Raw genomic sequence first — 27,637 nt, 5'->3', positions numbered from 1 at the left:
AATGTAGGTAACCTTTGATCTTTTAACATACGTGTAATAGAACATGTGATGTACTGGTGTTTAATATTGACAGGCAATGCCGAGAAGAAAAACATTCAATGGGTTGCACACATGCAAATGTATGGCATAATCACATTGACACACCGATTCCCATCAGATCACCGAAGTTAAGCAATGTTCAGCTTGGTCATCACTAAAATGGGTGACCAATTTGGGAATTCCGGGCACTGTATGTATAAGGATGTCGACACCTCCCTTGCAAAAACCTAATATTATCTTCCCTATCAGGGATATACATGCAACTGGGGACTGCTTGTGAATTTTATGAAACCCGAATAAGGTTAGTGCTGTCACACACACACACACACACACACACACACACACACACACACACACACACACACACACACACACACAAATGGATTCAAATGTTAAGAATTTGTATTTTCGCCATTGTCTAACGGAATTCATAATTTAGACCAGAAATATGTGAGAAGATATCAGTCAAAGGTTGAGATAATAGACAAAGGAAATATTGAAAATTCCAATAGGAAAGACTGTGTTTGTAAATAAAATTGTCAGAGAAAAAGTCAGAGTTACAGAAAGACAGAAAGCTGTGGCATGTGTCATCCATCTCTTCACCACCCAACAACTGCCTAACCATGCTTCCTCCCTGCACCTTCTAGTAAACGTCAAAACAGAGAATAACAATTTGTCACAGAAAAACTGATTGTCAGAGTGAAATAAAAATATATTTTTACAGATCAACTGCATTGTGATTTTTTACTTTGCTGTCAGTGTGTATATATATTTTGTGCCAGCGACAAAAGTACATGTAAGCATTATATACACTGGACAAACGCGTTTTGAACAGCTGGCCACAGCATTATGTAACACTGGTCCCATCAGTCAACAAGGAGTTGTGATAACAGTTACTATGGCTAGGGCAATACAAACTATCACCAACAGAAACTTTTTGTGACAGACTGGATATTAAAAAAAATTTAATAAACATGCACTCATCTGTGCAGATCATTATACATGCAATTTGGATGTTCTTAACAACATGCATTTACTTTCGGACGTTAATTATATTACACACTCATTACTATTGTCATTTAATAAGACGTAATCTGAAGTGTTGCATGTGAAAATTGATGAAACAATGTGCATTTTGTATAGGTGTCTGATTTATCAATATCGCCCAAATCCAACGATTCCTGTTGAATTATGGTTGGAAGATCATGTGAAGCACTTTTCAAGTTGTTACCAATGAAGCCATTTTTTTAAGGAAATGACGAGTGATGTGATGATTCTAACATTTTTTTTTCTAGTGTGATAAATTTATAAATTAAATATTTAGCTATAGAGTTGTTTTTTTATTTTTCAGATTAATTTAAAAAGCCACGATGCAAAAGTAAAAATACACTTGTTGGAGGGATGGGCAGGTGATCTAGAGATTTTAGTTTTACTGGTAGTTCAAAATCAATAAATATTCATCATTTTATCATTAATAGGAGTCATAGAAAATTAAGTTTTAATAAAAGAAAAAAATAAAATAAAAACTGTTGCAATATTTTGGGTTGATAATGGGGGTATGATCCCACACAGTCGGACGATTCTATTTATAAAGGATGCTGCTAAGAACTGACGAATCAAATTAACAACCAATCAGAAACCAGAATTGCTTCATAAATATTAAACCTTTTCTGGAGCAATTTCACATGTTCTTTTCCCGGGTTTCGACACGGTAAGAAAATTTTGTTCTGTGGAACTGTCTACTACAAACAAGTCACCTCCCAGGACTTGTGTGAAACACTAACCATCTGAAACTGTTCTGAAACTCAAAATGGCTTACACTTCTATAAAAACAATGAAAACAAAATCATTTTTGGTATTGGAACATAGGCATAAAATTTTCTGATTAATCGTCCCAACACATCGGATGTTAATCATATTACACGTTCGTTACTATCACTAGAGGCTCCAATGATGGAGAGTCCCAGAAATTCACAACACCTAACCTCAACAGGCATCACAGCATGGTATGTCCATTCCTTTTCAATGCAGTTGACAAGCACAAGAGCAAAAAAAAAAAAATCACACAAACACAATATCTTAGTAATATAAAATTTTTAAACAAACAAATTCATCCCCCCCCCCCCGACAAAGGATATAATTTCTCCCGCTCTCAATAGCAGGTTTGTTAGCTCAGATGGTAGAGCATTATACACTAGAGGCTATAATTGACAGTGACTGGCATCTAGATTGTGTTGGTTGGTTGTTTTACGACATACCAACCTTTTTCAAGTTACTTAATGCGGAATCCAGTTATTTTGAAAATAGTATTCATGTTGCATTCAGTTATTTTGTAGAAAGTTTTTATTCTTTAAGCTCTATGTATCTTGAATCGCTAATTGGTTGTGTTTGGTTTGGTTGTTTTATAGTGAATTTTATCGTTTTTGTTCCCTGCCCTGCAGAACATGAATAAGCTTTGCAATGGGAGAGGGAAAAGGGTCACAATATTAATGTTTGGTACATTTTAAGTTAATAAACCAGTCAGAAAGTCGGGGAGATCGAAAGAGAAATGGGAAGAAGGGAAAGGGGGTAAAGGTGGGTTGTTGTTTTTGTTTTGGGCTTGCAGAACATCATTAGGTTTTGCAAAAGGAAATAGAAAAACAAAAAGCATCAATGTTAGGTGCATTTCATCCCAGGAAGCCAATATTTTCAGACAGCCTGATCTGGTAGTACCAGCATCTAGGTCGTGATTTTGGGGGAAGGAAGGGCAGATGGTACACTTTCTACGTCTGACGATACCAATGAATTGTAAAATGACAAAACAGCTGTCCATAAATGACTATACTTTACTTGTTTACTAAGAAATTTAAATAAATTTTGGTTACTATAATTTTGTAATCAAATTATGTTATGAAACAAGAATTTTGAAAAAGTTTTAAAACTCAACATTAATCGATTAATAACATCAAAAAAAAAAAAAAAAAAAATGTACATAATTAATATAAAAGTGATAAGCACACTCACACGCACTTGAAGTCACATTTTCTTTTTAAAATCTTTTTTACTCCTTTTCACCCCAAACAAGGTATATTGTCACTTGGAATTAAAGCCATTTTTTGGTTTAAGAAGAAAAAAAAAAATCTTGTTCCAAAACAAATGGCAGTCGCCAATCAGAGAAGCTTTGAATTACAAAAACGAAGACGAAGACTAAGGATAGGGTTTTCCATTGGATAGGCGATCTGTACAAGTGTTGGATTGCAAAAGTCTGCAAACAGAACAAACTCCTTCTCGTGTTAAACAAGAAAAATAATGTGTGGGAATTATGAAATCTCCAGCTCGTTTTATTGAGTGATTGTAGTTTCTGATCGGTTGTAAGCAGAGGGTGGCATCATTTGATTCGTCAAGTCTTATCGGAAATGTCTATAAATAGAACTTTCCAATGTGTGGGAATCATATCCCAGTCATAATAGCAAAAATATTGCAACACTATTTGGGATCATATCTAACAGAGGATAACAAGGAGTTGAGTAGTGAGAGGTTTGTTCACATTGCATTTAAACTTCTGCATGTCAGTACAGTCAGCGAAACAAGAAACAGGAAATTCCAAAATAAAGCAGTCTGTGGAAAGAAACTATTAGAATAGATGGCTTCTCAGCATCTAGGAACCTCAAGAGTGAAGGGGTGGGATTTCGTTACTTGTCTGGTTCATCAGATGTAGCAAAATCCCACCCCTTTCACTCTTGAGGTTCCTAAATCATCATTAAAGAGAAGTAACTGATTTTTTTTCAGAGTTATTTCCCTTATGCCAACTCTTGTTGTGTATGCATCCAGACCCGAGGAAGGAATGGGAAGGGAAAAGAGAAAGAGAAAAAAAGTTATATTACACTTTTGTCCCAAGCAATATAAGGTAGTCTTACTAGTGTGTCATATATATATATATATAGTCATTCACATACAGTACTGTTTCGCTCATCAGTGCAGCTAGACAGGCAACTGCCTCAAGCCAGGATCGAAACCCGACCGCCCAAATGACAATCAAGGCTTCTCACAATTACGTTATATGGCTGATGCTGAGTGAGTAATGAATAAACAATGTTTTGATATTGTCCAAATGCCTCCGCTCGATTTGTTTACACGAAGAGTGTTGCTTAATACGCTAATTGTTGTGTCTGCACAAATAATTAACAAGAACACGGAAAGTAAAGGTATAACAATAATATATTAGGCAGAAAAGTTATATACATATTTACATATCTTCAGATATACTTCAGTTGGAGATATTCTGGCAGGTGGCGTGTTGCACGTCTTACTGGAGGCAACATAGGCGTCTTGCCTATTTGGCGGTCGTTGTAGAACTCCCCCGGTATTGGTGATTGATACCTTTATATATCTCACTCACCCACCTATGTTAATAAGTGGGCGTCTCGCACCCCCCCCCTCTCCTCAAGATTTGAAGTCGTGTAGATTTCAATATCTTTTTCTCTTGGGGTTCATTATAATTGGTTCTGTAAACTTTCTTTTCCTTCCCAATCTTCTCGGTTCGGGCATGGTTTGTGGTGGTTCGATATCAAACGCTTCGTATAGTATATCAATTGAATCTTCCTTTTCATCAGGTTTGTCATGTTCGTTGTCTTTTATATGATGTTTTCTCAATTGATTTTGATGCCTTTTGTGTATCCCTTTTGGACCTTTTATCATGTAAACCAAGTTGCCGATACGTTTATCTACCGTACCAAACTCCCAATATGAAATATTATTTTTCATACATTTAAAATATACACGATCACCAGGTTTAAACCTTTTATGTGATGTGTGTGTAGCTTGATTTGCTTGCTTTGGTATTAATTTATCAAATGGTGATTTTATTTTTCTAGCAAACATTAATTCTGCTGTCGATAATTTCAACGGTGTATTTGGGTTCTTAGTTATCCTGTATATTTGCAGGAATTGTTGTAATGCTTTATCCGTCGGGGTCCCTATGGGTTTTCTAAGTGCACGCTTTATCGTGTCTACGAACCTTTCTGCTAATCCATTTGATTGAGGGTGGAATGGTGGTGTAATTATATGTTTTCTGAAATGGCTGTCCATTACTTATCTTGGTAGTTACTGACTATTGTGTGTGGTCTGCATTCATCTAAAATGATGCATATTCTATGGGAAGAACCAGCTCAACTACCCTGAATGCCAAAATCAAATCAAGTCAAGTCAATTCCAGTAAATTCGTCTCATATTTATCATATATTAATATTTCTAAAATTCAGTTTTATAAAGAAATGGGGGGGTACTACTCTCATTCTGTGTTCCATGTCAGTTCAATTTTTCGTTTTTTAACTAGGAAAATTCAATTTATGAGGAAGCAAGAAAATTGCGTTTTGATCAACCATCTTTAATAAATAAAAGGAGACAACTCAATTCGAACTACTGAGATTAAAATCAGCCTTGCAATGGCTACTAGAAATCACTAAAAATCGTTATAAAAAAAATTATCAATAAAACTACTTAAATCAATTTATATGATTTTTGGAATATGATGTTTTCGTTCTGTAATGGGCATGTACATTATAAAGATTTTTCTGCATTTTTTTCTTTTCTTTTTTTTTTTTTTTTTAATTAGACTGACCTCTGGAGTTGCACCAAGAAGTTTTTGAAATATTTCTTTTACAAACTAAAAGTAATGCACTGAATCAATGGTAGTGGTTGTGGCATTCTTGTCGGATCAACAATTCCCTCACTATCCAACAATCATCAAGATATCCATAAACAGCATCGTCAACTTTATTGTATTTTACTTATAATTTGAAAATTTAAATTATAGAAATTACAAAGGAAATAAAAATGGTAATATTGAGGGTCAGGGCTGGAAGTAGGAATGCATAGTAGTTCTCATTAGATTCCCAGGCAATGCTGGATATGATTGCTTGTGTAAAAATAATAACTACAAGAAAAACACACACACACACACACAAAAAAGATAGAAACCAATTTGAAAGTGGGATACTTACGCAGCCACAACAAAAATCTCAAGTTTTCGCAAATTCTCTTTTCGTAATAGAAGAGAGGAGGCATCTGGGGAATAATTAGGGGCATCAGCTGCCTGTTTCATAAGCTGTTAGCAAAAAAAAAAAAAGTTATTATTTAGAATTCAACTTTAAAAAATACAGTCACAGAACAAAGATGTCATATTCCAAAAATTACGTCAATTGACTACATAGTTTTACTTTTCAACTAAGAAAATAAAAATATACGATTTTTAGCAATTAATTATTTTGAATACAAACAAAATCTCAGCGATCGGATCGAGTTGTTGCTCTTGAATATTAACACATTCAAAAACAAATTGTTGGCTTCTGGCTTTCTCATAATTTTATTTTCTTAGTTAAAAAAAAAAAAAAGCCAAGCATGCGTTGTCACCCTCCATGAGTGCAAAATTTACTTCCACCATGACTAATGTTTATGCAAATTTTTTTAAAATCCAAGGCATGGCTATTGAGAAAAGTGTGAATAAATAAATAGATAAACAATTTGGAGGAAATTCTACCCCTATAATGGCCCCTGACGAGGAGGGCGGGGGGGCAACCAGAGTTATCCCGGAAAATCTGTTCTGGCAAAAATTTACTTTCACCATGACTAATGTTTATGCAAATTCTTTTTAAAAATTCAAGGCGTGATTATTGAGAAAGTGCAAACAAATGAATGGGAATGAATTACTAGGTCCAATCTCTCCTTTTTCAGGGGACCAAGAAAAAAAAAAAAATCAATTTATGTGATTTTCGGAATATGACATCTTCATTCCATTTTTAACTTTATCATTTTGTCCTAGCTGGGGATGAGGTATCCTACATTTACCCGCTATCTCATACATTCTAATCGAGAGATCGCTTTAAGATTCTTGAAGTGCAATTGTTTGTATCACTCTTGCACTTGGTTCATAAGGTATAGTTGCCAGATAGTTTTTGAAATTCTTTCATGAGCTTCGTTGCTCTTATAATTACTGAAATAATGGAGATCTTCCTAAGATTCCAGTTTGTCTTATTTTCCTTCAGTCAAAGTTCTCAGAAATCAAGAGGCGTCTTTCCTAGGATTAACACTTGAACTCTATACAAGATACATAGATATTCAAATGTTCCATTAATGTTCTTTATCTTTCAAACACAGAATAAAGAAGTTGAGAACCTAATTTTCCTCTTCCCAATCGATCATTTAACTATGTTATAGTATATCTTTCTTTTTGGTCTCTTGGTCTTAATGGATTGCAGGACAAGAATTCATCTGGTCTGGTGGAGTATCCAGTTTTGTGTTGATACTTAAAGTAACATCAATTGGAGAGAGTGCACCATTCCTCGTAAAAGTCAGTTTGGGTTGGCCATAGTGAGATCTTATTTGGATTGCGAATACTATGATTTTGATGACTTGGTCAGGTTTACTTGTAGAGAAAAGTATTCTCATACTAGGTTGTCCTGACAGACCTCTGTACAGAGAAACCTTAGTCACATGAGGATATTGTCTTGTAGGCATCAAAGTTCTCTCCGTAGGCATGCGTGGTGTAATATAATGAATCCCGGCCAGTGAGGATTGAAGACATGCATTGCATGGCGTGAAATTATAAGACAATGATGCATGTGTTATGCGAGTCTTAAAAATGCGTTTGAATCTGATGACCTCAGAGGAAGATCAAATCTGTAAAGTATAGGATGATGTGTAAAGATTAGAAGACTTTGTTGATATGGTCACATTGAAAAAAATAAAAAGTTTTTGGGTAAGTAGATGTAGAACAGTTGAGGCAGTATGGTTAGTTGGCAGGGGAAGGGCAAGATAACATGGGAGGAAGTGATAAGAATTAATTTAACAAAAAGAGATAAAAGCAATTTCTAAAAGTCGGCCAACACATGCCAGCATGTAAAACTGAGGATAGAATAGGTAGTTATCACTAGGGCTATGACAACAGCATATTTTTTTTCATTGTTTTGACTCTCGAGTATATATCCGACACAGTTAATCAACCGAGAACCACATCACTCTATATAAAAGCATATAAGATATCAATGGATACACACTCGAGAGTGAAAACGATGAAAAAAATATGCTGTTGTCCTAGCCCTAGTTATCACTCTTAGTAGTATACACAAAGGAATTGTTATTTATGTTGTTGCAATGGCATTCACCCTGGTTGAGTTGAGCCAACTTTTTTTCATAGACTGCACTGCATCTTAAATCACAGTGATACGGAGTAAGTTTAAATGAGATGATTAGTCAATCGAATTCCACCAAAAGTCTCAGAAAGTTAAATTTTTTTTTTTTTTTTTTTTACATAGGCATCACCACATTATCAAGGCCAAGAGGCCACTCAAGGATAAGGGTTAAAGAGTGTACAGTAGAAATTGGACAATATAGTAATCATTAGTAATGAAAATTTGGTAAATTTGATAACTTATATGGAACGGCTCATCAAGAACTTATTTACGTTAGACTTGAACACAACCATATTGTAGTCAGCCGGAAAGCAGGAAAACGGAAGACAATTCCACAGGCGTGCAGTTCTAAGAAAGAAGCTTTGTTCATGGAATCTACGTTTAGGTTTAGGCACAGATAAAGAGTGGGGGGAATTATTGATAGCGTTTACAGCTAGACGAGTGTTTATTGTGAAAGTTTGGCGAGGGGGGACCATAGACTGAAGCTCAGTCGAACACTTTCCATGAAAACAACGATACATCAGAGACAAACTCGCAACATCTCTTCTGTGAGATAGAGGTTGCAAGGAAGAGAAAAGGACATCTCCTACGAGGCTACGAAGTCTATTTTGAACTCTATCAAGGCAGGACAAGTCCTTTCTAGCAGCTCCTGCCCAGATGTGGCAACAGTATTCCATCCTTGGACGTACCTGGCTTTTATATAGATAGAGAATAGCATCAGCAGTGAGATATCTACCGGATCGATAGAAAGATCCCACCATTTTTCCAGCGGCCTTGGCAACAGATTTGATGTACGTGTTCCATTTAAGATCAGGAGTAATGGTCAAGCCAAGAAGCTTGTCAAAACTTGAGGCCTCCTGAAGACGAGAGCCATTCATTTCAATTGATGCCAGATGTGGATCAGAATGTTGATGATGTAAAGAGAGAAGCTTGGTTTTAGATGCATTAAAAGTAACCAGCCACTCCTTACCCCATTGTACTACGTGCTCAAGATCAGAGGAGAGAGAATTGGAGAGAACTTGGTCGTTTACTGTCTTAGATGTGCTACCATAAATGGTAGTGTCGTCAGCATAGATGTCTACAAATGATGTAAGGATGTGATTTGGAAGATCATTAATATAGATCAGGAAAAGAGTTGGGCCCAGGATGGATCCCTGAGGGACACCGGCATTAATACTGTGAGCTTCTGATTTTTGCCCCTCAACTACTACTCTCATGAACCTATCAGAAAGAAATGATTTAATAATTGAGAAGACATTTCCAGCAATACCATAGCTAGAGATCTTATGAAGTAAACCTTTATGCCATACCCTATCAAAAGCCTTAGATATGTCAAGAGCAATTGCCCTAGAAAGGTTGCCTCCGTCGAGAGATTTGCTAATCCTATGAGATATAACTGTAAGCACATCTGCTGTAGATCTAGCAGAACGGAAACCATATTGAGTGTCACTAAGAAGGTTATTTTTGTTGAGATGGTTGATTACTTCTGTATTTAACACAGATTCCAGCAACTTACTCATGACGCACAGAAGACTTATTGGCCTGTACTGAGAGGGGGATGAGCGATCACCTGAATTCTTAAATACAGGGCATACTGATGAAATTTTCCAGGGAGATGGGAAACTATTCTCATTAAGACAACGTTTAAACAGTTTTGTAAGTATGGGCGCTAGTTCAGGTTGAAGTTTTTTGAGTACTATAATTGGAATATCGTCAGGGCCAGTTGCTTTACTGGAATCAAGGTTTTTGATTAGCTTGGCAACATCACGTACAGATATACGTATATCACATAGCGTGTTTTCTGATACAGGAGGAAATATTGGGGGTTGGCAGCCTTGATCGCAAAGGGTAGAATTAGCTGCAAAGTTCTTGACAAAGAGTTTGGCTTTGTCTGATGCTGACGAGATTACCTCAGGTCCATTGATAATAGTTGGGATGGAGCACATGCTTATGTTCAGGATTCTGTTTGCTATTTGCCAAAACTGGTGGGAACCAAGCCGCTGCTCAGCTACTTTGGACTTAACAGATTGAGCATACAACTCTCTTGCATTCTTTATTACTTTCTTACAATGGTTGCTGGCAGTCCTGAAAGCGGCTTTAGTTTTCATACATCTATTACGTTGGAAACAGTGGAAAAAGTGATTTCTGTGCGCAATGGCAGCAGCACATTCTGGAGAGAACCATGGCTGGCTGTTAGGTTTTTGCAGAAACTTTTTCGAGGGTATGAAATGGTCAATACCTACAATTAACCATTCCGTCAGGTCTAATACTATAGAGGACACATCCTTTTTAAACATGGAATGCAGAGGTAGATCAGATATAAATGTACGGAAGCTATCCCAGTCAGCCTTAGTGTATCGATATACTGTACGATGGAGAGGTACGTCTGGGGACTTATTACATTTCATTTTTATCTTAATTGATACAACAGAGTGGTCGGAAGATCCAAGAGGCAACAGAACAGAAACTGAACATAGTTCAGGGCAAGTTGTGAGAAAAAGGTCTAGTAGGCTCGCATACTGGCCGTCATTGTCGGGCACACGAGTGGGTTCCTGAACAATCTGAGTGAGGTCAAAAAAATGATTCTCATTTTTATTAAAAAAAAAAAAAAATGGGGGAGGGAATTATAGTATTACTTGGTTTTCCAATGTTTTCTTTTAAAATTAAAAAAAAATGATTTTCTCATATTTTTCTTTGATAGTTAGGTAGCAGATTCAGTTCAAAGAGGAAAGCCAAGGAAAATATGGCAGGAAATAATAAGGATGGACTTGAGAGAAAGGGTGATGATTAAAAGACCTGGCCAGAAATTTGTTGGTTTGGAAGTCAATTTTTGAAATCTGTTTGATGCATGCTAGCACGTCAAATGAACATTAGATGATGATGAAGTGAATGAAGTTAAAGCAAACTTGGTCAATCCTCTCAACATTCATCATCATTCAACTGCTAATCAATTCATTTACCTTATCCTCAGGTTGATTTTAGCCTTGATAACTGGTAAGTTGTCAGTAAAAAAAAGAAAGAAAGAAAGAATCATGAAGAAAAAGAAGTTGAACTAACCATATATTTGGAAAAGAGGTTGGCAATTTTCAAAAGCAAAATTCCTATCAAAGTATCCACACCCTGAAAAGACGAAGAAAACAAAATCAAATTACAGATTTATGAGTTACATCAATGTGAAGGCCACAGATTAAAATACAAAGTTGAATAAATTAAAAAAAGAGTCCTTCTTGCACTTTTTATAGGAAAAACTAACACAGAAACATTCTGCTAAATCAGAATAAACATTAAATTTTTTTATCTTGTTCATCCCCAAACAAGCCATATTACTACTTGAATGTAAGGGGCTACTATTTGGGACCATGTCTATATATAATGAGATGACCGAGATATCTGTTTACATTTGAACTTCTGCATGTTAGTACAATCAGAGAAGCAAGAAGCAGGGAGGAAATTCCAAAGTTTAGCAACCCGAGAGAAGAATCTAGGGACCTCTACAGTAAAAGGGGTGCTATTTTGGTGCTAGATAGGTTTGTCCGAGTGTATATATGTCGAGGGAATACAAGTGCAATAAGGTCATCAGAGCACATTCCATAAAAATACTTTTAAAAAAGGCACAAACATGCAATATTGCAGTGATGGGACAGGGGTTGGAGCTTGGTTGACCTATTAGATTGAAGACTTTTTTTGGACCCTGTCTAAGAGTTAGAAACTAGTGATAGATGCACCAGCCCAGATGTGGCTACTTTACGCATGAGCAAATGGTGGCTTTAAATAAATACAAAATACTCTTCGGTGCAAGTAATTTTCTAGCAAGGTATAGGGAACCCACCTTCTTTGTAGCAGCCTTTATTTGTTTTTATTTTTCAACATTTGTTTTGTTTTTACAATAAAGCACTCAATATTTAAAAATCAGTATTTCTAAAATAAAAAAAAAGATAAATTACAAATATTATTACAGATTACATTTGTGTTGACTTGTGCAATAAAAAAAATATGTGAACAATTTGTTGTTCAAATTAGTTGAAAAAAAAAAATTTAATTTATTCCTGTTAAGTATTTTTTACCATATAGTTGTTTGGGGGATTGTAAAAGAGGACAGCTGTTAAATTCAAGGCTCTCCAGTGGAAAATACCACTTCCTCAATAAGAAATGTAGTCAAAATCCAGATACTATTTTACTTTTATATAAATAAAAATAAAATAAATGAATTAATAATAAAAAGTATACTATTTTAAGAACTATTATGTGATATATTAATTAGCATAAAAAATTAAGAATAAAGATGCATTAAAAAAATGCACCATAAATTCCAGAGGTTGACCAGATAGAGAGTATATATATATATATATATATATATATATATATGTATGTATAAAAACACACACACACTAATCACTTATAAGTAAATCACATCATCGTAAAATAATTTAAGCAACATTGAGCCTGGTTAGTGCTTGGATGGGTGGGGTGCTGTTAACAAAACAGCTCACTCGGGTGTAAAAAGGAGTTAACAGCCTTGTTGGGAGCCAAAATCAGTGACAGACTTAAGTCCTGTTGCAACTATGTATTCAGATTAATGTTATAAAATACTCACCGGCCCTATGAGCTTTCAGGATTACAAATAAAGCATTATTTCATATTTTGACACATTCTTAACGGCTGAGGAGCAAGGGCTGAGTAAAAGAATCACCCCCCCCTCCCTCAGAAAAGGTTTCGAATATGAACAAAATACAAAAACTATCATCAAATGCGTTGGAATGAAAATGAAGAAAACAATATATAGAGCAGAAAGTTCAATGTACGGCCAAGTTGTCATTCTTCTCGTCTCATATTGTGGTTAGACATATTGTAAATGACTTCTGTTTGCTGCCATTTCGATTGTGCCGTCAGGTCATCATCAACTGATCTTCTTCATATTTTATGTGGCTTACTACGCAGCTTTACGCCATCAACATCAGAGTGGGGCATACTTTTGTAGCATTTTGGATAAGTGACGCCAGACGACATGGTTATAGCTGTTTAGACGTTGTACAATCAAATTCCTTTTCTCATCTGAAGCACTGTAGCCAGGATTTTCACGTTTAAATCGTAGACCACATCACGTAGCGATACAAGAGTACAAGTCAGACAAGAGTGTTGTATGTGGTTTCTCTTGCATATGATACAATCTCTGAGTTTTGTTAAATTTTGCTTGAAGACTCCATGCAGTGGATGTTTGTCATCTTAGGGTCGTGTCAGTTTTCCCATGGGAATCAATTCTGTTTCATATATCACTAAAAAACTGATTGCTATGAATATTACTTTTTACAGTAATCCCACACAATAACAGAAAGAGTATGTATGTATATATACCAGAATCATTCACCCTAGGTGGGTTGAATCGGCTTCCTCCAAAAGGAGGAAATGTCAGGAAAATATGAAAGTCACAAGCAGTCCCCAGTTGCATATATATATCCCGGTCAGGGGAGATAATATTAGGTTTTTGCAGTTCTTGCAGAGAGGTGCGGACATCCTCCTACATACAGCATCTGGTCAGTATCAAATGGTCACCCATTTGATGCTGACCAAACTCAAAATTGTATAACTTTGGTGATTTAACCAGAACTCGTGAGTTAATGTGATCATGCCTTATATGATAGAAAGAGTAATAAAATATTTTCACAATAAGGAAAAACAAGATAAAAAATAAAGCAAAAAAAAATAAAACTCACCAGAAATATTACATAATAATATTTGCCAAATATTTTTAATACTAAATCCAACCATTTTAACATAATAGGAGTCTGAAAAGAAAACACAAGAGAATTGAAGTTAAAAATTGTACATTTGAAAGGTAAGGCACAAATATGAAGAATAAATTGTGAATGTTTCTGTATAGATCAAGAAATATGATTACTATAGAATTACCACTGGAAATAACTTGACATAATAATGAGGATGTGCGACATGTCCATTCAAGGCAAAGACGATGCAAGGGACATAACTACTTTTCAGAATATGGATAATCTCAAAGGCAAAGAGTTATTTCCCTTTTAAATACAAAGTTATGTTTTGGGTGGTATGTACCTATTTACAATGACTCCCCACGGGACAGAGTTAGACACCAGGGTGGTTTTTTTAACGTGGAGAAAAGGTACAAAAATAAAAAAATTGTCTCAGTCGTGAAGGACTGTTCCTCCACCGAAAGAGAACAAGAAATGGAAGTGCAGCATCTGAAGAATCGCTACTACACTTTGATCTTGGCCAAAAGGGCCAAGTATATTGAGTGGTATGTAGCTACATAACAAATGCAAAATTTTTATTTTTACAATCTATTATACTAAAACTGACTTAACGCTTGTTTCCCTAAGTTTTTTTTTTTATATATACTTTAATTACACAAAATAAATACTAAAATATATCTTAGTTCTAAGTAGGAGTTATCTTTAGAGAATCAAATCTAGTTGAGATGTTCTCATTAGGCATAATTTGTAATTAACTGAAAAAGTTACTGACCTCTCACTATCTATATGTTGATTTAACTATTCTCTAATAATTTTTTAATATCTCGAAATACATTTAAAGAAAGATTAACTCTTTCTGTAAACTATAGTCTATAGTCTGTAAACATGTAAATAAACATCTACCAATGTTGACTTAACAAGGTTTTCAGCTGACTGCCATGTCATTTTTTTCTCAACTCTGAGGAAGGGCTGGTTCAATGACTTTGTGGATGAAATCATCTGGGTGACAACGAAGAATGTGACTGAACCAGTGAAGACGTCTTGAGAGGAGAGCTCGCTGCAGAGAGGATAAGTTGCAGCAAGAATGAACAACGACATTTGAGATGAACTGCTGTCAACAGACGCAAATGTTAATGCTCATCATCAATGATATTAAAATAATGAAAAATTATGGATGTATCAGACGAAATGGTTAAAATGTCACTTTAGTAATGCCTATTCATGTTCATGATTATTCACATTTTATCCCTTTCCCAAACTAAATCGACCAATTACTTTATCAGAAGTGTGTGTTCAGTATCTGATTATACAGAGCTTAGATATGGTGAAACAACTGTGTGTGGATTACATTTCTTTTCTGCTTATGAGTTGAGCTCTCTTGAAATGGCGATAATCGTTGCCACTTAGCATAATGCATTGCTCTTTATAAATGAATAAAAAAAAGATAAAAAAAAAAAAAGGAGTTCTATCGGTATTCATGAAAGTAAACATATAAAAACATAACTGTTTTGAATCTCGGATCGAAACATTTATCATGTCTACTCACATGGAAGAGTCATCTCTCTTCAAAGCAGGAATAAAGGAGGAGGAAATCAAAGCCTAAGCCCTGCTATTGGCTAATGAAAACATTAACCTACAGACATAACAATGGATCTGATTGATTAGCTAGCTAAATTACTAAACTAAGCACCACATGTATACATGAAACACCTGGTAAAGGTGAATAACAAACAGGGTCCTAAACAGATGCCTGTCCTCTATCCCAACCATCATGGATGGACCTTATCAATCCTTATTCTCAAATAATCTATAGACCTTGATACATGGAGACTCCCTAATTAAAAAACAAAAAACAAAAAAAAAAACAACTTAAATTCCATGCATTTTAGCCTTACAAGTCCTTATGGGAATGAAATGCAGAAAATTTTGTGCAGCTTATATGTGCACACTTGCATTTATGAGACAACATGATGCACAGTGGAGCTAAAACATGTGCAACAATGTGATACCTTGGCACATTTAATGTGAAACAGATAAACCCGATTCCATATTTACACTAACAAGCACATAAAACAAAACAAGCGCATAAGAATTAGAATGCATGTGTAGTATGTATGCACGTTTCCAACATGTGTGTGCACATTTGTTTATGCGTTGACAACATATTTTAAATTTGGGAAAAGGAAAAGGGAAAAATGTTTTGTTTTGTATCTTACCTCATGAAATAGATCCCCTGAATATGGAGAAAGATGTTCTCTTGTCAGGTAAATGCCTTCTATGACTGAAAATAGATAAAATCAAAGATGGATATTTTTTTTTTTTAAATTAAAACAATTTCCAAAGCAACAATCAAGTTTGATGTTAAAACTGAAAATATCCAACAGAGAAAATAGTAAAAGTATTTTCCGGATTCCTCCAGGACTTGCCATCTCTTCATTTTTTCTAATGAAAGGGGGAATTAGTTGTAACAGCCTAAATAACACGTGAATGCCTCTAACGCCCCAAAAACATGTAAAAGTTATTTTTTTCCAAAATTGTCATTAAAGAATGTTATAACCTTGAACAAATATATCTTAAAGATACCACATTAAAAAGAAGACACGCAAATACTTACTCATTTTTAAAATGGTCCTTTATCGGTAATACTTTATATACAATAGCTTCAACCCCCCACCCCCACCACCAGTGCTGGTATACAAGCATATATAGATAGGGTATGGCATAAGGGTCTACTCCACAAGATCTCCAACTATGGCATAGCTGGAAATGTCTTTTCAATTATTAACTCATTTCTCTCTGATAGGTTCCTAAGAGTAGTGGTTAATAGGCAGAAATCAGAAGCTCACAGTATTAATGCTAGATTCCCTCAGGGGTCCATCCTGGGCCCAACTATCTTCCTGATCTACATCAATGATCTCCCACATCACATCCTAACATCATTCGTAGACATTTATGCTGACAACACTACCACCTATGGTAACACATCAAAGGCCATAAATAACCAAGTTCTCTCTCCTCTGATCTTAAGCATGTGGTACAGTGGGAAAAGAGGTGGATAGTTAACTTTAATGCGTCTAAAACCAAGCTTCTATCTTTCCATCATCAATGCTCTGATCCCTGTCTGACATCAATTGAAATGAATGGCTCTCGTCTTGGGGAGGTTTCACATTATGACAAGCTTCTGGGTCTGACTTTTACTCCTGATCTGAAATGGGACATGTACATCAAATCTGTTGCCAGGGTCGCTGGAAAAATGGTGGCATCCTTCTACTGCTCTAGTAGATATCTCACTGCTGATGCAATTTTCTACCTATATAAGAGCCAGGTACATCCAAGGATTGAGTACTGTTGCTAAATCCGTTACCATGGCTGCTGGAAAAATGGTGGGATCATTTTAGTGCTCCAGTAGATATCTCACTGATGCTGCAATTCTCTACCTGTATAAGAGCATCCAAGGATGGAGTACTGTTGCCACATCTGGGAAGGAGCTGCTAGAAGCAGCTTATCCTGCCTTGACAAAGTTCAAAATAGACTTCATAGTCTAGTTGGGGATGCCTTTTCTCTTCCCTGCAAACTCTTTCCCACAGAAGAGATGTTACAAGCCTCTCTCTGTTTTATCGTTATTTTCATGGCAAACATTTCTGAGCTCCAATCTATGGCCCCACCTCACCAAACTTTCACGAAAAACGCTTATCTAGCTGAAACCACTATCAATAATTTCCCCCACTCTTTATCTGTGCCTAAACCTAGATTCCATGAACAAAGCTTCTTTCTTAGAACTGCACGTCTGTAGAACTCTCTTCCATTTGCCTGCTTTCCAGCTGACTACAATTTGGTCGTTTTCAAGTCCAACGTAAACAAGTTCTTGATGAGTTGTCCCCTTAAGTAGTTCAATTTACCAAATTTCCACTACTAACGATTACTACGATATTGTCCTATTGACTACTGTATATTCATTAACCTTTATTCTCGAGTGGCCTCCTGGCCTTGATAAGTAGTGACTCCTATGTGAAGAAAAAAAAAAAAATAGTTTATCAATTATAAAAGGTGCCTTAAACAAGTTTCCAGACTTTTTTTTCGTATGGGCACTTTTACTGATAGTCCTCTTCCAAGTAATCTCCTCCGGCTGCAATGCACTTGTATCATTCCAACAACTTTTGGAAGGCCTCATGGAAGTCCTCGTGTGTGAGTGTGCCAATGACCCTTGTCACAGCCTCTTTCATCTCGATGTCTCATAATGACAGCCACTAAGGTTTTTCTTGAGCTTAGACTCTGAACTATAGGGAGGGTGATGGTCATAATGATTTTCTGATTTTCTCTGAGCACCCTTGGGACAAATTTCGCACAAATTTCCTTATCTTCACTTCTTCTCAAATAATTATGTGTACAGTCCGAACACTGACATCAAACTGTGCACTTACTGTCTCTATAGACACATGACGGACCTTATTTATAAAATTCTTTATTTGGCCAATCAACTCTAGTGTTCTGACTTCCTTATTCCTCCCACACCTCCTAATATCCCTCAGACTCTCTGCCTTCCATGAATCTCTTATGCCACTCAAAAACTGATGTTTAATTCATGCAAGATGGTCTAAAAACAGTCTGAAGCATTCTATATGTTTCTGTGGCATTTTTTCTAAGTTTAAAACAGAATTTTATTGCATATCGTTCTTCTAAAGTGTTGTCACGTCTGGATTGCATTTTTGAAATTCACCAGCAATGACTTCAGACCTTAGTAGGGTGTATTCCAATTCCTGCTGTAGCTGTTCATTTGAACCTGAAATCATAAAAATCGGTCAGTCATCTCATAAGATGTATAGCAATAACATACTGAATTTTCAAGAGTCTATGACAATTTTAAATACATGTACAAAAAAAATCTAGAAACTTACTGAAAGCACCTCATAATTTTGCACAACTAGGATTTGTCATGCATGTTTGATAGAGTGCTGTAAAAAAAAAAGTTACAAAATAAATGTAAAAAAAACAAAAACAAACAAACGGTGAAAGAAAACTAAGTTTGGCTCAGTGAACGAAGGATGGAGAGAGTTTATAACTGAAGGCTGGAAGCAACCATACAGCTCAAAAACTTTCGGATGTTTGCCAAGTGTGCACTGACGATTAACAGAATAAAACAGGATTTAAACAGAGAAAGACAATATTGTTTTTTAGACAACACCTCTCAAAATTACCAACACATTTTTACTTTCATATTGCATTTATAATATCTTTCAAATCTTGGAATCTGAAATAATCGAAGTAATAATTTAATATTTGAGGGACCTTTACAATGAAGGGGTGGGATTTTGCTGCTAGCCGAATGAATCTTTAATTGAGAGGATACAAGTGCAATTCACTAGAGCACATTTCATGGAAGTATTTGGAAAACAAGCACAGAGGTGCAATATTACAGTGATGTGGCATCTTGCTGCCCAACTTCCTATCCAGGTTACCCCTATAAATCTGGCGCAATACTAAAGTTTCTTTTGCTTCTGTAACAATATGCCAAGTCTTATTTGAGGTGAACAAAGTTAAAAAAAATTTTCTTTGAAACTTTTTTTTTTTTTTTTTTTTAATTCACACCTTCACTTCTTAAAGAACAACATCCTTTTTGTTTCGATCAAGGTCATCCAAAGAAGATCGGTGAATTTATTTTTGTCTATTGATCTGCGTGTATTAAATTGACTCGCTTAATCCTGCACGGTTTTGTTTTGACATCTCACTTTAATCATTAAATTATTTATATATAGTTGATTCATTTCGTCTCAAGCTCAATTTGAATCTTTTTAAAGCTAATAGGCATTTTTTTTTTTTTTTTTTTTTTACCTCAGTGTAACTTTTCAGATATCAAGGGCCCCTTTCCTGTGGCTAACACTTGAATTCTATACGAGATATATAAGATATACGAGTATTCAATCAAGATTCTTCTCTATTCCTCAAACGTTCAGTTAGTAAAACAGTGAAGGACACTAATTTTTCTCTTCCAAATTGACCACTTAACGTTTTTTTTTTTTTAAAGAAATCGCTCCAGACAAGGCATGAAGCCACTTTATGTAAGGAGCTAAACTTTTTTTTTTTTTTTTTTTTTTTTTTTTTTACATACTAATTCAAGGTCAAAAACCAGCTAACGATAAAGGTGAGATTCCAATCCAAAAAACAATTCTTTTCCCTTTGTCAGAAATATCACTCACAGAATTTGATAACTAAAGAACAAAATAAAAAAAAGTGAGAGTTACAAGGCTACCCAAAGTAAAGCCCAAGTTCACTTTCTACTCTCCTTAATGTTATAGCTTATCTTTGTTAATGTCTTTTCCTGGTTTAGCTGGATTCCAAGACAAGAATGGCATAAAGTTGTGCGTGTATGCATGTAAAGCTAAAACCCACAAACTACCAAACATACACCTACAAACCATATATATTCTGATTCAGTATCACCATAAGCTGATTATAAATAAGTATTAGCAATATATATTCGTTTGGGGTCAACAGGAACCAAATAAGTGCATGGATATTGAACAAAAAATTACTTTAATTCTTACTGGTAATTGCTTCCAAGACAGTGAAACTAGATCAGTCGATCAGCTGCTGATACCACTACCACACCCACTTTTTTTTTTAACTGAACCAGTTGAAAGACAGGGAGATCGAAGAATTATCCAATTCTAATCAAATTTTGTGTTTCATACATCACTGGTGCCAAGATCCTCATCTGATATTAGTGCAAGAAAAGCAATCACAACTTCTGCATTTTAAACATCTATTATATGAATCTTAGACGTCTGTGTTTGTATGTCCGCTAAAACTTGTCAGCCACATCAAATAGGCATGGACCTGGTATCGTTAGAAAGAGCGCTCTCTCGGACACATAATATCGAAAAATTAGAAAAAATTGTCAATTATTACATGTAAAAATGTCGTTTTATTTGAAGGGGAGGAGGGGTCAGGTAAAAATCTTGGTTTTGACGCTGTTTGTTAAATTGTGCATGCATGAACGGTCGGTTCAGTATTTCTTTTTAAAAAGATAAATTTGCAATGAGATAACATTGTTCTCATCTTGGTCCAATCAATAACGTATTTGCTTATGAACTTAACTTTTGAAAGTTCACGTCTACCATGCAGCATTGTTTTTTGTTTTTTTTAAATGACTATCATAATACATACAAACTCTTCATAAATTAAAATATCACATTTAACCGTATTTTACGACCAGGCAACAATTTCTAAATCGTAAAATTATAGTCAGAATAAATCCATTACACTGATATGATCATGAACAATGTTTATAGTAGGAAGGTTAGCTGGTCAAGGAAAACTTTAAAAGCAAATGATTAAACAAGATTGCACAGAGTGAAATTTGGAGACAGTTGAACTGCAAGAACTGGAGAGTGAACTTGGGTAATATCAAAAGATGTCTGAACCCTGTACACTGGGAAAATCAAATGAAACGAATAGAAGTAAAAAGTTTATCAAAATTAAAATTTCAACCAGATGAATGTATTTGCGCAATTTTTTTTTTTCCACATTGTTTATGCTTTTAGCATTAAAAATGTACTTTAAGGGAAATGGCAATAAAATTGAAGAGGTCACCAGGGTAAAACACCCTCTCTCGAGTTGAGCTATTAACTTTAAAACCATTCAAATTCGTCTCAAGATGAAATGAAATTTATAAATGTTGTGGTCCCGTAAGAAAAATATAACTCTGTAATTAGTGGAAACAAAATAAATTGGACAGAAAAGTAAACAAATAAAGAGTGTGGTTATATGTCAGTCGCACATGACTTATGTCTAACTTATGTGTTAACGCCAGGAGATATGCTCTCTTGGTCTTTTATAATAACTGGAAAAGTTTATTATTATTTGTAGGGTGGACACATGGCAACAATAAATGCTGAAGTGATTAAAGCGAGATGCCAAATCAAAACAGTGCAGGATTAAACGGGTCAATTTATTAGCCGCAGATCAATAAACAAAAATAAATTCACCGATCTTCTTTGGATGACATTGATCGAAACAAAAAGGATTTTTTTTTAATGTAAAATGTAAGTGCAGTGTGAATTTGAAAGAAAGAAAGAAAAAGATGTCTTAAAAAAAATTATTTTAATTATTTTAAAGGCGCCTTTGAACCCTAAAACTGGACTGTAACATTTGTATGATGCAGCTGTAATGTATTTTTAGGTTACTAACCAATGCTAAATGGATGCATTTAGAGATGACCGTTAAAATATCTGTAGAACAAAATTGCCCAAATCTCTGTCAGTCAGAGAGAAGATTAGCTTTTGTGAGGTGGTGGACTAGTGCTTAATTGATTAACGTCGCAAAGATTTTAGCAAAGAGGAGGAGAAGACTGATAGGACGATAATTGAGAGGGTCAGAATTTTTGTACGCTAATACCAGAGGCCATCTCCCAGCTATTTGTGAAGCTGGATTCAGCAAGGCATTTGTTGTAGAGTTTTAAAAGTACAGGGGCTAGCTCAGCTGAGCATTTCTTAATCAGTATAGCATAGATGAAATCAGGCCCACATGTCTTGGCGGTGTCTGTTTTTTATGACATCGTAGACATGAGAAGGGGGTGATTTCCAGATCATCAAGCGTGGCTTCAGTCCGCATAAGGAAATTTGGGAAAGAGTTATTTGTTTGCTTTAAGGTGGAGTTGGAGGCGAATTGCCAGGCAAGCAGTTCCGCTTTCTTAGTTGCCGTGCATGCGACCTGATTATTGGATAGTGAAGGAATTACAGATTGTCCTTTATTCACTACACTATTATAAATTTTCCAGACATCACGAGTTCTTGTCTTCTGCAATTCCATGTGTTTCCTGGTTATTGCAGCATGCTTTCTTTTAGCTGTGGCTATTTCACTCTTATAATGATTTCTAGCATCTATAAATTTTTGCCTATTTGTACTTAACTTATGGTGTACGAACCGGCAGAATGCTTATTACCTTTGCGCAATGGCAGCTGCACAATTTGAAATGAACAATTGAGGACAGTGGGGCTTGTTATAATACTTCCATGTGGGAACATGTGCTTCAATGTTCGCTTTACACCATTCAGTTTTCTCATTGTCACACTGTTAATAATTAAGTAGATACCACTGCTTCTTTTTTTTTTATGAAAATTCATTCTTTCGACTTTTGCTCTCATAACGAAGAAGTACAAAAAGTTAAACAGAGTCAGCTTTTTAAATTAAAAAAGGTTTGTGTGGTCTTTTCTTGTGTGTGTGTGTTTCTCGTCTCTCCGTAATTTGCACATTTTTATTAATGTAATATTTATTGAAATAAAATGTGTAACAGCGTAAAATAAAAGATACCATACAAATTGAACATTACTTGGGGGTTCTGTTTAAATAAAATAGCACGTTTTCTAAACTGCATATGTTTATTTATTTATTTTTTTTTTTACACAGTGATCACCACTTATCAAGGCCCGGAAGCCACTCAGGGATAAGGGTTATTGCAAGTACATTACGTTAGTGTGGAGATTTGATGAAGTGTTTACTTAAGGGGGCGGTTCATTAGGAATTTGTTAACGTTGGACTTGAACACATCCAAGTTGTAGTCCGGTGGGAAGCAGGCAGACGGAACAGAGTAGAGTACGAACTGTTAAATGATTAGGAGCAAAGTGTAGTATGTGTTCTGCTACACTTCATCTTTTCTGTCCTCAATCAGTAGAGGATAACTTCTAGACTGAAGCAAGTTTTGGTTCTCATGTACTTTCTGTCTCCCTATTTCTACTTTCGTTTCTTTCTTGCTTACATGCTTCTATTCCAAATTCGTAGCAGTGGGCCGGCATCAGTAGACTTTTTTTTCTTTTAACAAAACGGTCATAATGTTTTTGGAAACTTATGCACTTTTGTTACCGTGCTGAAATAATAACATTATTTAGAAAGCTATTCTTAACATGGGGAGGGTGTTTTCTAACTATTCTCTACTTTCACTGAACAATTTAATATAAAAGATATCGTAAAACTTGAATTTAACTTGAAAATACAATGTATTAAAAAAAAAAAAATAGCGCGGTAACAAAAGTGCATAAACACCCTTTTTATTTTAACTTATTTCATACGGATATAAATTAGTGCGCAGTAAAACAAAAAAAATAAATTAAAACAAAAATCATTTTTCTTATTTTGAATTAATTAATCAAGTCAAAATCAGTGACGTTTTCTACTTGATTACTAAATTAAAAAAAGCTATGGTTTCCAGTATTTTCAAGTTAAATTCAGTTTTTACTATATTTTTGATTATCAAATTTGCTAGAATAATTTGCTAGAATAACTTTTAAAATTTAGTAATCAAGTAAAAAAAAAAATAAATAATGATTTTGTTTTAATTTAATTGTTTTTAATGTGCAATGATTTATATCAGTTTGAAATAGGTTGAACTTAAATAAAAAAAAAAAATTAAAAAAAAAACTGATGTCGGCCCACTGCTACGAATTCTTAATCGGAGCAATGTGAGCGAGAAAAAACGAAAGTAGGTACAGGGAAACAAAAAGTACATGAAAACCCAAGTTTTATTTTCGTCTGCATCCAGAGTACCCCTCCCTTTTTGGGAGTTGGGGTGGGGTAAATTTTCTATAATTATAAAAAAACAAAAAGACAAAAAAACAACAACCTTGTGTCTAAATCTGCCCTCATCGGGGAGGCAAGTAAATAAGAACTATAGAATTATTTACCAAATCGTCGTTATCAAAAAATTGCAAGCAAAACCTTAACCATAACAAAATAGCTGTAATAATAATTTGCTTCAATCAATAATTAAATAACTAAACGATATTAAAGTTTCCTTTTTCAATAATAATTTAAAAACCAATAAATATGAATAATAAAAAGAAAAGCAAACACCTAACTTTTTTTTGCCGGTTCAATATATTGCATCGACTCCTGAATAAAATGTTGAATTTACATGACTTCTTTTCGTTAATTTTTAAAAAATAAAATACTTACCCCGTTTCCATGATGTGAGTGGGGTGGATATTTCCACCCTTGACGCCAACCAGCCCGGTAAGCTGGTCTTAAAAAGCCAAAAACGGAGCCCAAGTCCGATCACAAAACAAATATGAAGAATGATTGCCATGGCACTGCGGAAAGAGCGTCCGTTTCAAGGGCGGTGAAGAGCAAGCCAGTCCCCTCCAAAAAGAAATACCGGTGCTTCACATTTGCTTCTTCTTCATTTGACTTAAAACATTAGGTATAGGTAAAAATGTTGGAATAAAGATAGGGGGACATAGTTTTGAAAGCCGATTTATCATATTTTTTTTTGTAGGTTTCCGACTACTTTTTGATTGCATTTGAAAGATTAAAAACTAAAGTTAATTTCCAAAAGGGAAAAAATATTTGTACACGTGAAAAAAAAAAAAAAAAAAAAAAAAATTTACGAAAAATTTTTTCACGGTGAGCTTCAGTTAAATCTTGAAGTTAAGTAAATTCATTGTAAAAATCCCTTGAAAGATAAATATTAGTTTTCTGAGTCTATTTCAAAGATAATTAGTTAAGTAAAGTTCTAAAACATTGAATTAAATAATTAAAAAAAAAAAAACACCTTATTTGTACAATAAAATAGCTTAATTAAGCTATTTTGGGGTTGTATTACACATAGATTCTAAAAAGTTGTCAAAAAACAAATATATAACAAATAAATGTTATCAAAGGCAAGATAAGTTACTTTTCTACCAAACTGGATATATTTTTCGTGTTTTTATTCAATGTAACATATTTATTCATCTCGAAAAACATACAGTGTTTACCGATGTATTGGAAAATTCAAGATGGCGTCTGATTCTCTCTTTAACACGGTAAGTTTGGGAAAAGGTGTTATAAATAAAAAACTATACAAAATACTATTAAAAACCCGCCGAATATATGTCAACCTATGTCACGGTAACATATATTGAGCGAGTTTTTAACAGTATTTTATCTGGGTTTTTATTTATAACACCTTTTCCCAAACTTACCGTGTTAAAGAGAGAATCAGACGCCATCTTGAATTTTCCAATACATCGGTAAACACTGTATGTTTTTCGAGATGAATAAATATGTTACATTGAATAAAAACACGAAAAATATATCCAGTTCGGTAGAAAAGTAACTTATCTTGCTTTTGATAACATTTATTTGTTATATATTTGTTTTTTGACAACTTTTTTGAATCTATGTGTACAGTAATACAAACCCGCTATTTTTTCTACAATGTGTTTTTTTTTTAAATTAAAAAAAAAAAAAAAAAGCGAGAGATTCTCGCTTCATTCAACTGAAAGAAAACAAAGTCCTCGCTATATAGATTATACGGAAGCTCCAAATTTCAGACGGTCAAAAGGCTGTGTGAAAATGATGTCAAGTAGTTAAAGGGAGGTAGGGGTGCCGTTTGTCTTTTATTTTCTTCCAGATGTGCATCCGTACATTCATATAGTGAACATTTGTCTAATTTTTACCATTTTTTGATTTAATTATTTTTCTATGTTCCTGCTTTTAAATTAAAATAAAAAGTTTATTTTTCAAGATCATATAAAAATTGTTACGCTGAAAATTTCAAAAATTAAAAAAAAACGTTGATATATTTTTTGCAATTATAATTGATTTTTGTGTGAAAATATTAAATAAACTTAATGCTTAATTCAATGATAGTTGAAGTTCGAGAAATTCATTTTTCTTTGATTAATATCAAATTCATTAATACGGACTTTAGGGGCCTTTTTTTTTTAATGTTCCTGTAAAAAAATGTTTTTTTAATTGTTACAATTTACGATGCTTTATTTTTATATAAAGAAAGAAGTAAAAATAAATTCATACATTTTTTTTTTAAACTGAAAAACCATAATTTCAATAAAGGTATTTTTTGTTTAAACCAAATGATATATTTCCACTAAGATTTAAGTAGAAATAATTTTTTCATTATATTCCATAATTATTATTTGATAAATACTGAAAATTTCATTAAAATTGGTTATTTTCTGGATTTTTTGATGAATTATTAAGTAAAGGAAGGGGTCGAAATGTTTATACATTTTGAGCATGGGCATTAATTTTGCACGTACCTAGAAAACATGCTGAAACGATCTAATTTGATTTTAAAAAACTAAAAAAATTTTTCTCATATGTTTTAGCTATTCACGAAAACAAATAAGAAGGGGACTTTTTTCTGTAATTTTTCAAAATGTTTACTTGGTTGTTTTGAACTTTTCAGCTTTAAAATAGCTGCCACTGAAACAAAATTACCTTAACCAAATTAGTTGTAGATGTATAAAATTTGGGGTGCGCCGGGTGCGTGTAGATTAGTGATCTTTAAAACCAACACATTTTTTTTTTTTTAACTTTTATTTCAGGTGAAAACAGTATTACATACTTATGTGTCATGTCGAAATTAGTATAAACGCCAAAAATTACAAAAAATGATCCAGTAGAAAAATAATTACAATTAAAAATGGAATTTATCGAATTATCGAGTTTTATCATGTTTTAATGTGGAATGGTTGTGCGATCAGTTCAATATGACAAACTGACTTATCTCCCTTGGCTTAAATTTACTTAAATTAAGAGTCCATCATTTTTAAATAGAATGTAATTCTAAATGATTTTTTGTTAAAAATACACCTAGCACATATACTGGACCAATTGTTGTAATTTTTAGTATTTATACTAATTTTGACATGACACGTAAGTACGTAATAATGATTTTACCTGAAATGCATTAATTTAAAAGATCATTAA

At 34.3% G+C, this 27,637-nt stretch overlaps 1 protein-coding gene across 1 annotated transcript in view; it reads right to left on the bottom strand.

Moving 5' to 3' along the window:
- LOC145293882 (GPI-anchor transamidase component PIGU-like) overlaps positions 1 to 25,071 on the bottom strand; it is a 44,896-nt gene extending 19,825 nt beyond the window's left edge. Inside the window, exons 1-5 of the mRNA XM_080140639.1 lie at positions 24,878 to 25,071; positions 16,147 to 16,211; positions 13,919 to 13,990; positions 11,265 to 11,327; positions 6,021 to 6,124 (exon numbers count right to left, since the gene is read on the bottom strand). Coding sequence (XP_079996765.1) covers positions 6,021 to 6,124; positions 11,265 to 11,327; positions 13,919 to 13,990; positions 16,147 to 16,211; positions 24,878 to 25,007 — 434 coding nt within the window. The 5' untranslated portion in view covers positions 25,008 to 25,071. The remainder of the gene's footprint in view (positions 1 to 6,020; positions 6,125 to 11,264; positions 11,328 to 13,918; positions 13,991 to 16,146; positions 16,212 to 24,877) is intronic.
- Between the last annotated feature and the right edge of the window lie 2,566 nt (positions 25,072 to 27,637).

Source organism: Euprymna scolopes, chromosome 15 (assembly GCF_053919585.1).
Source record: "Euprymna scolopes isolate OS-2025 chromosome 15, ASM5391958v1, whole genome shotgun sequence".
Classification (NCBI taxonomy): Eukaryota; Metazoa; Mollusca; class Cephalopoda; order Sepiida; family Sepiolidae; genus Euprymna; species Euprymna scolopes.
This window is presented reverse-complemented; position numbering and strand designations above follow the sequence as displayed.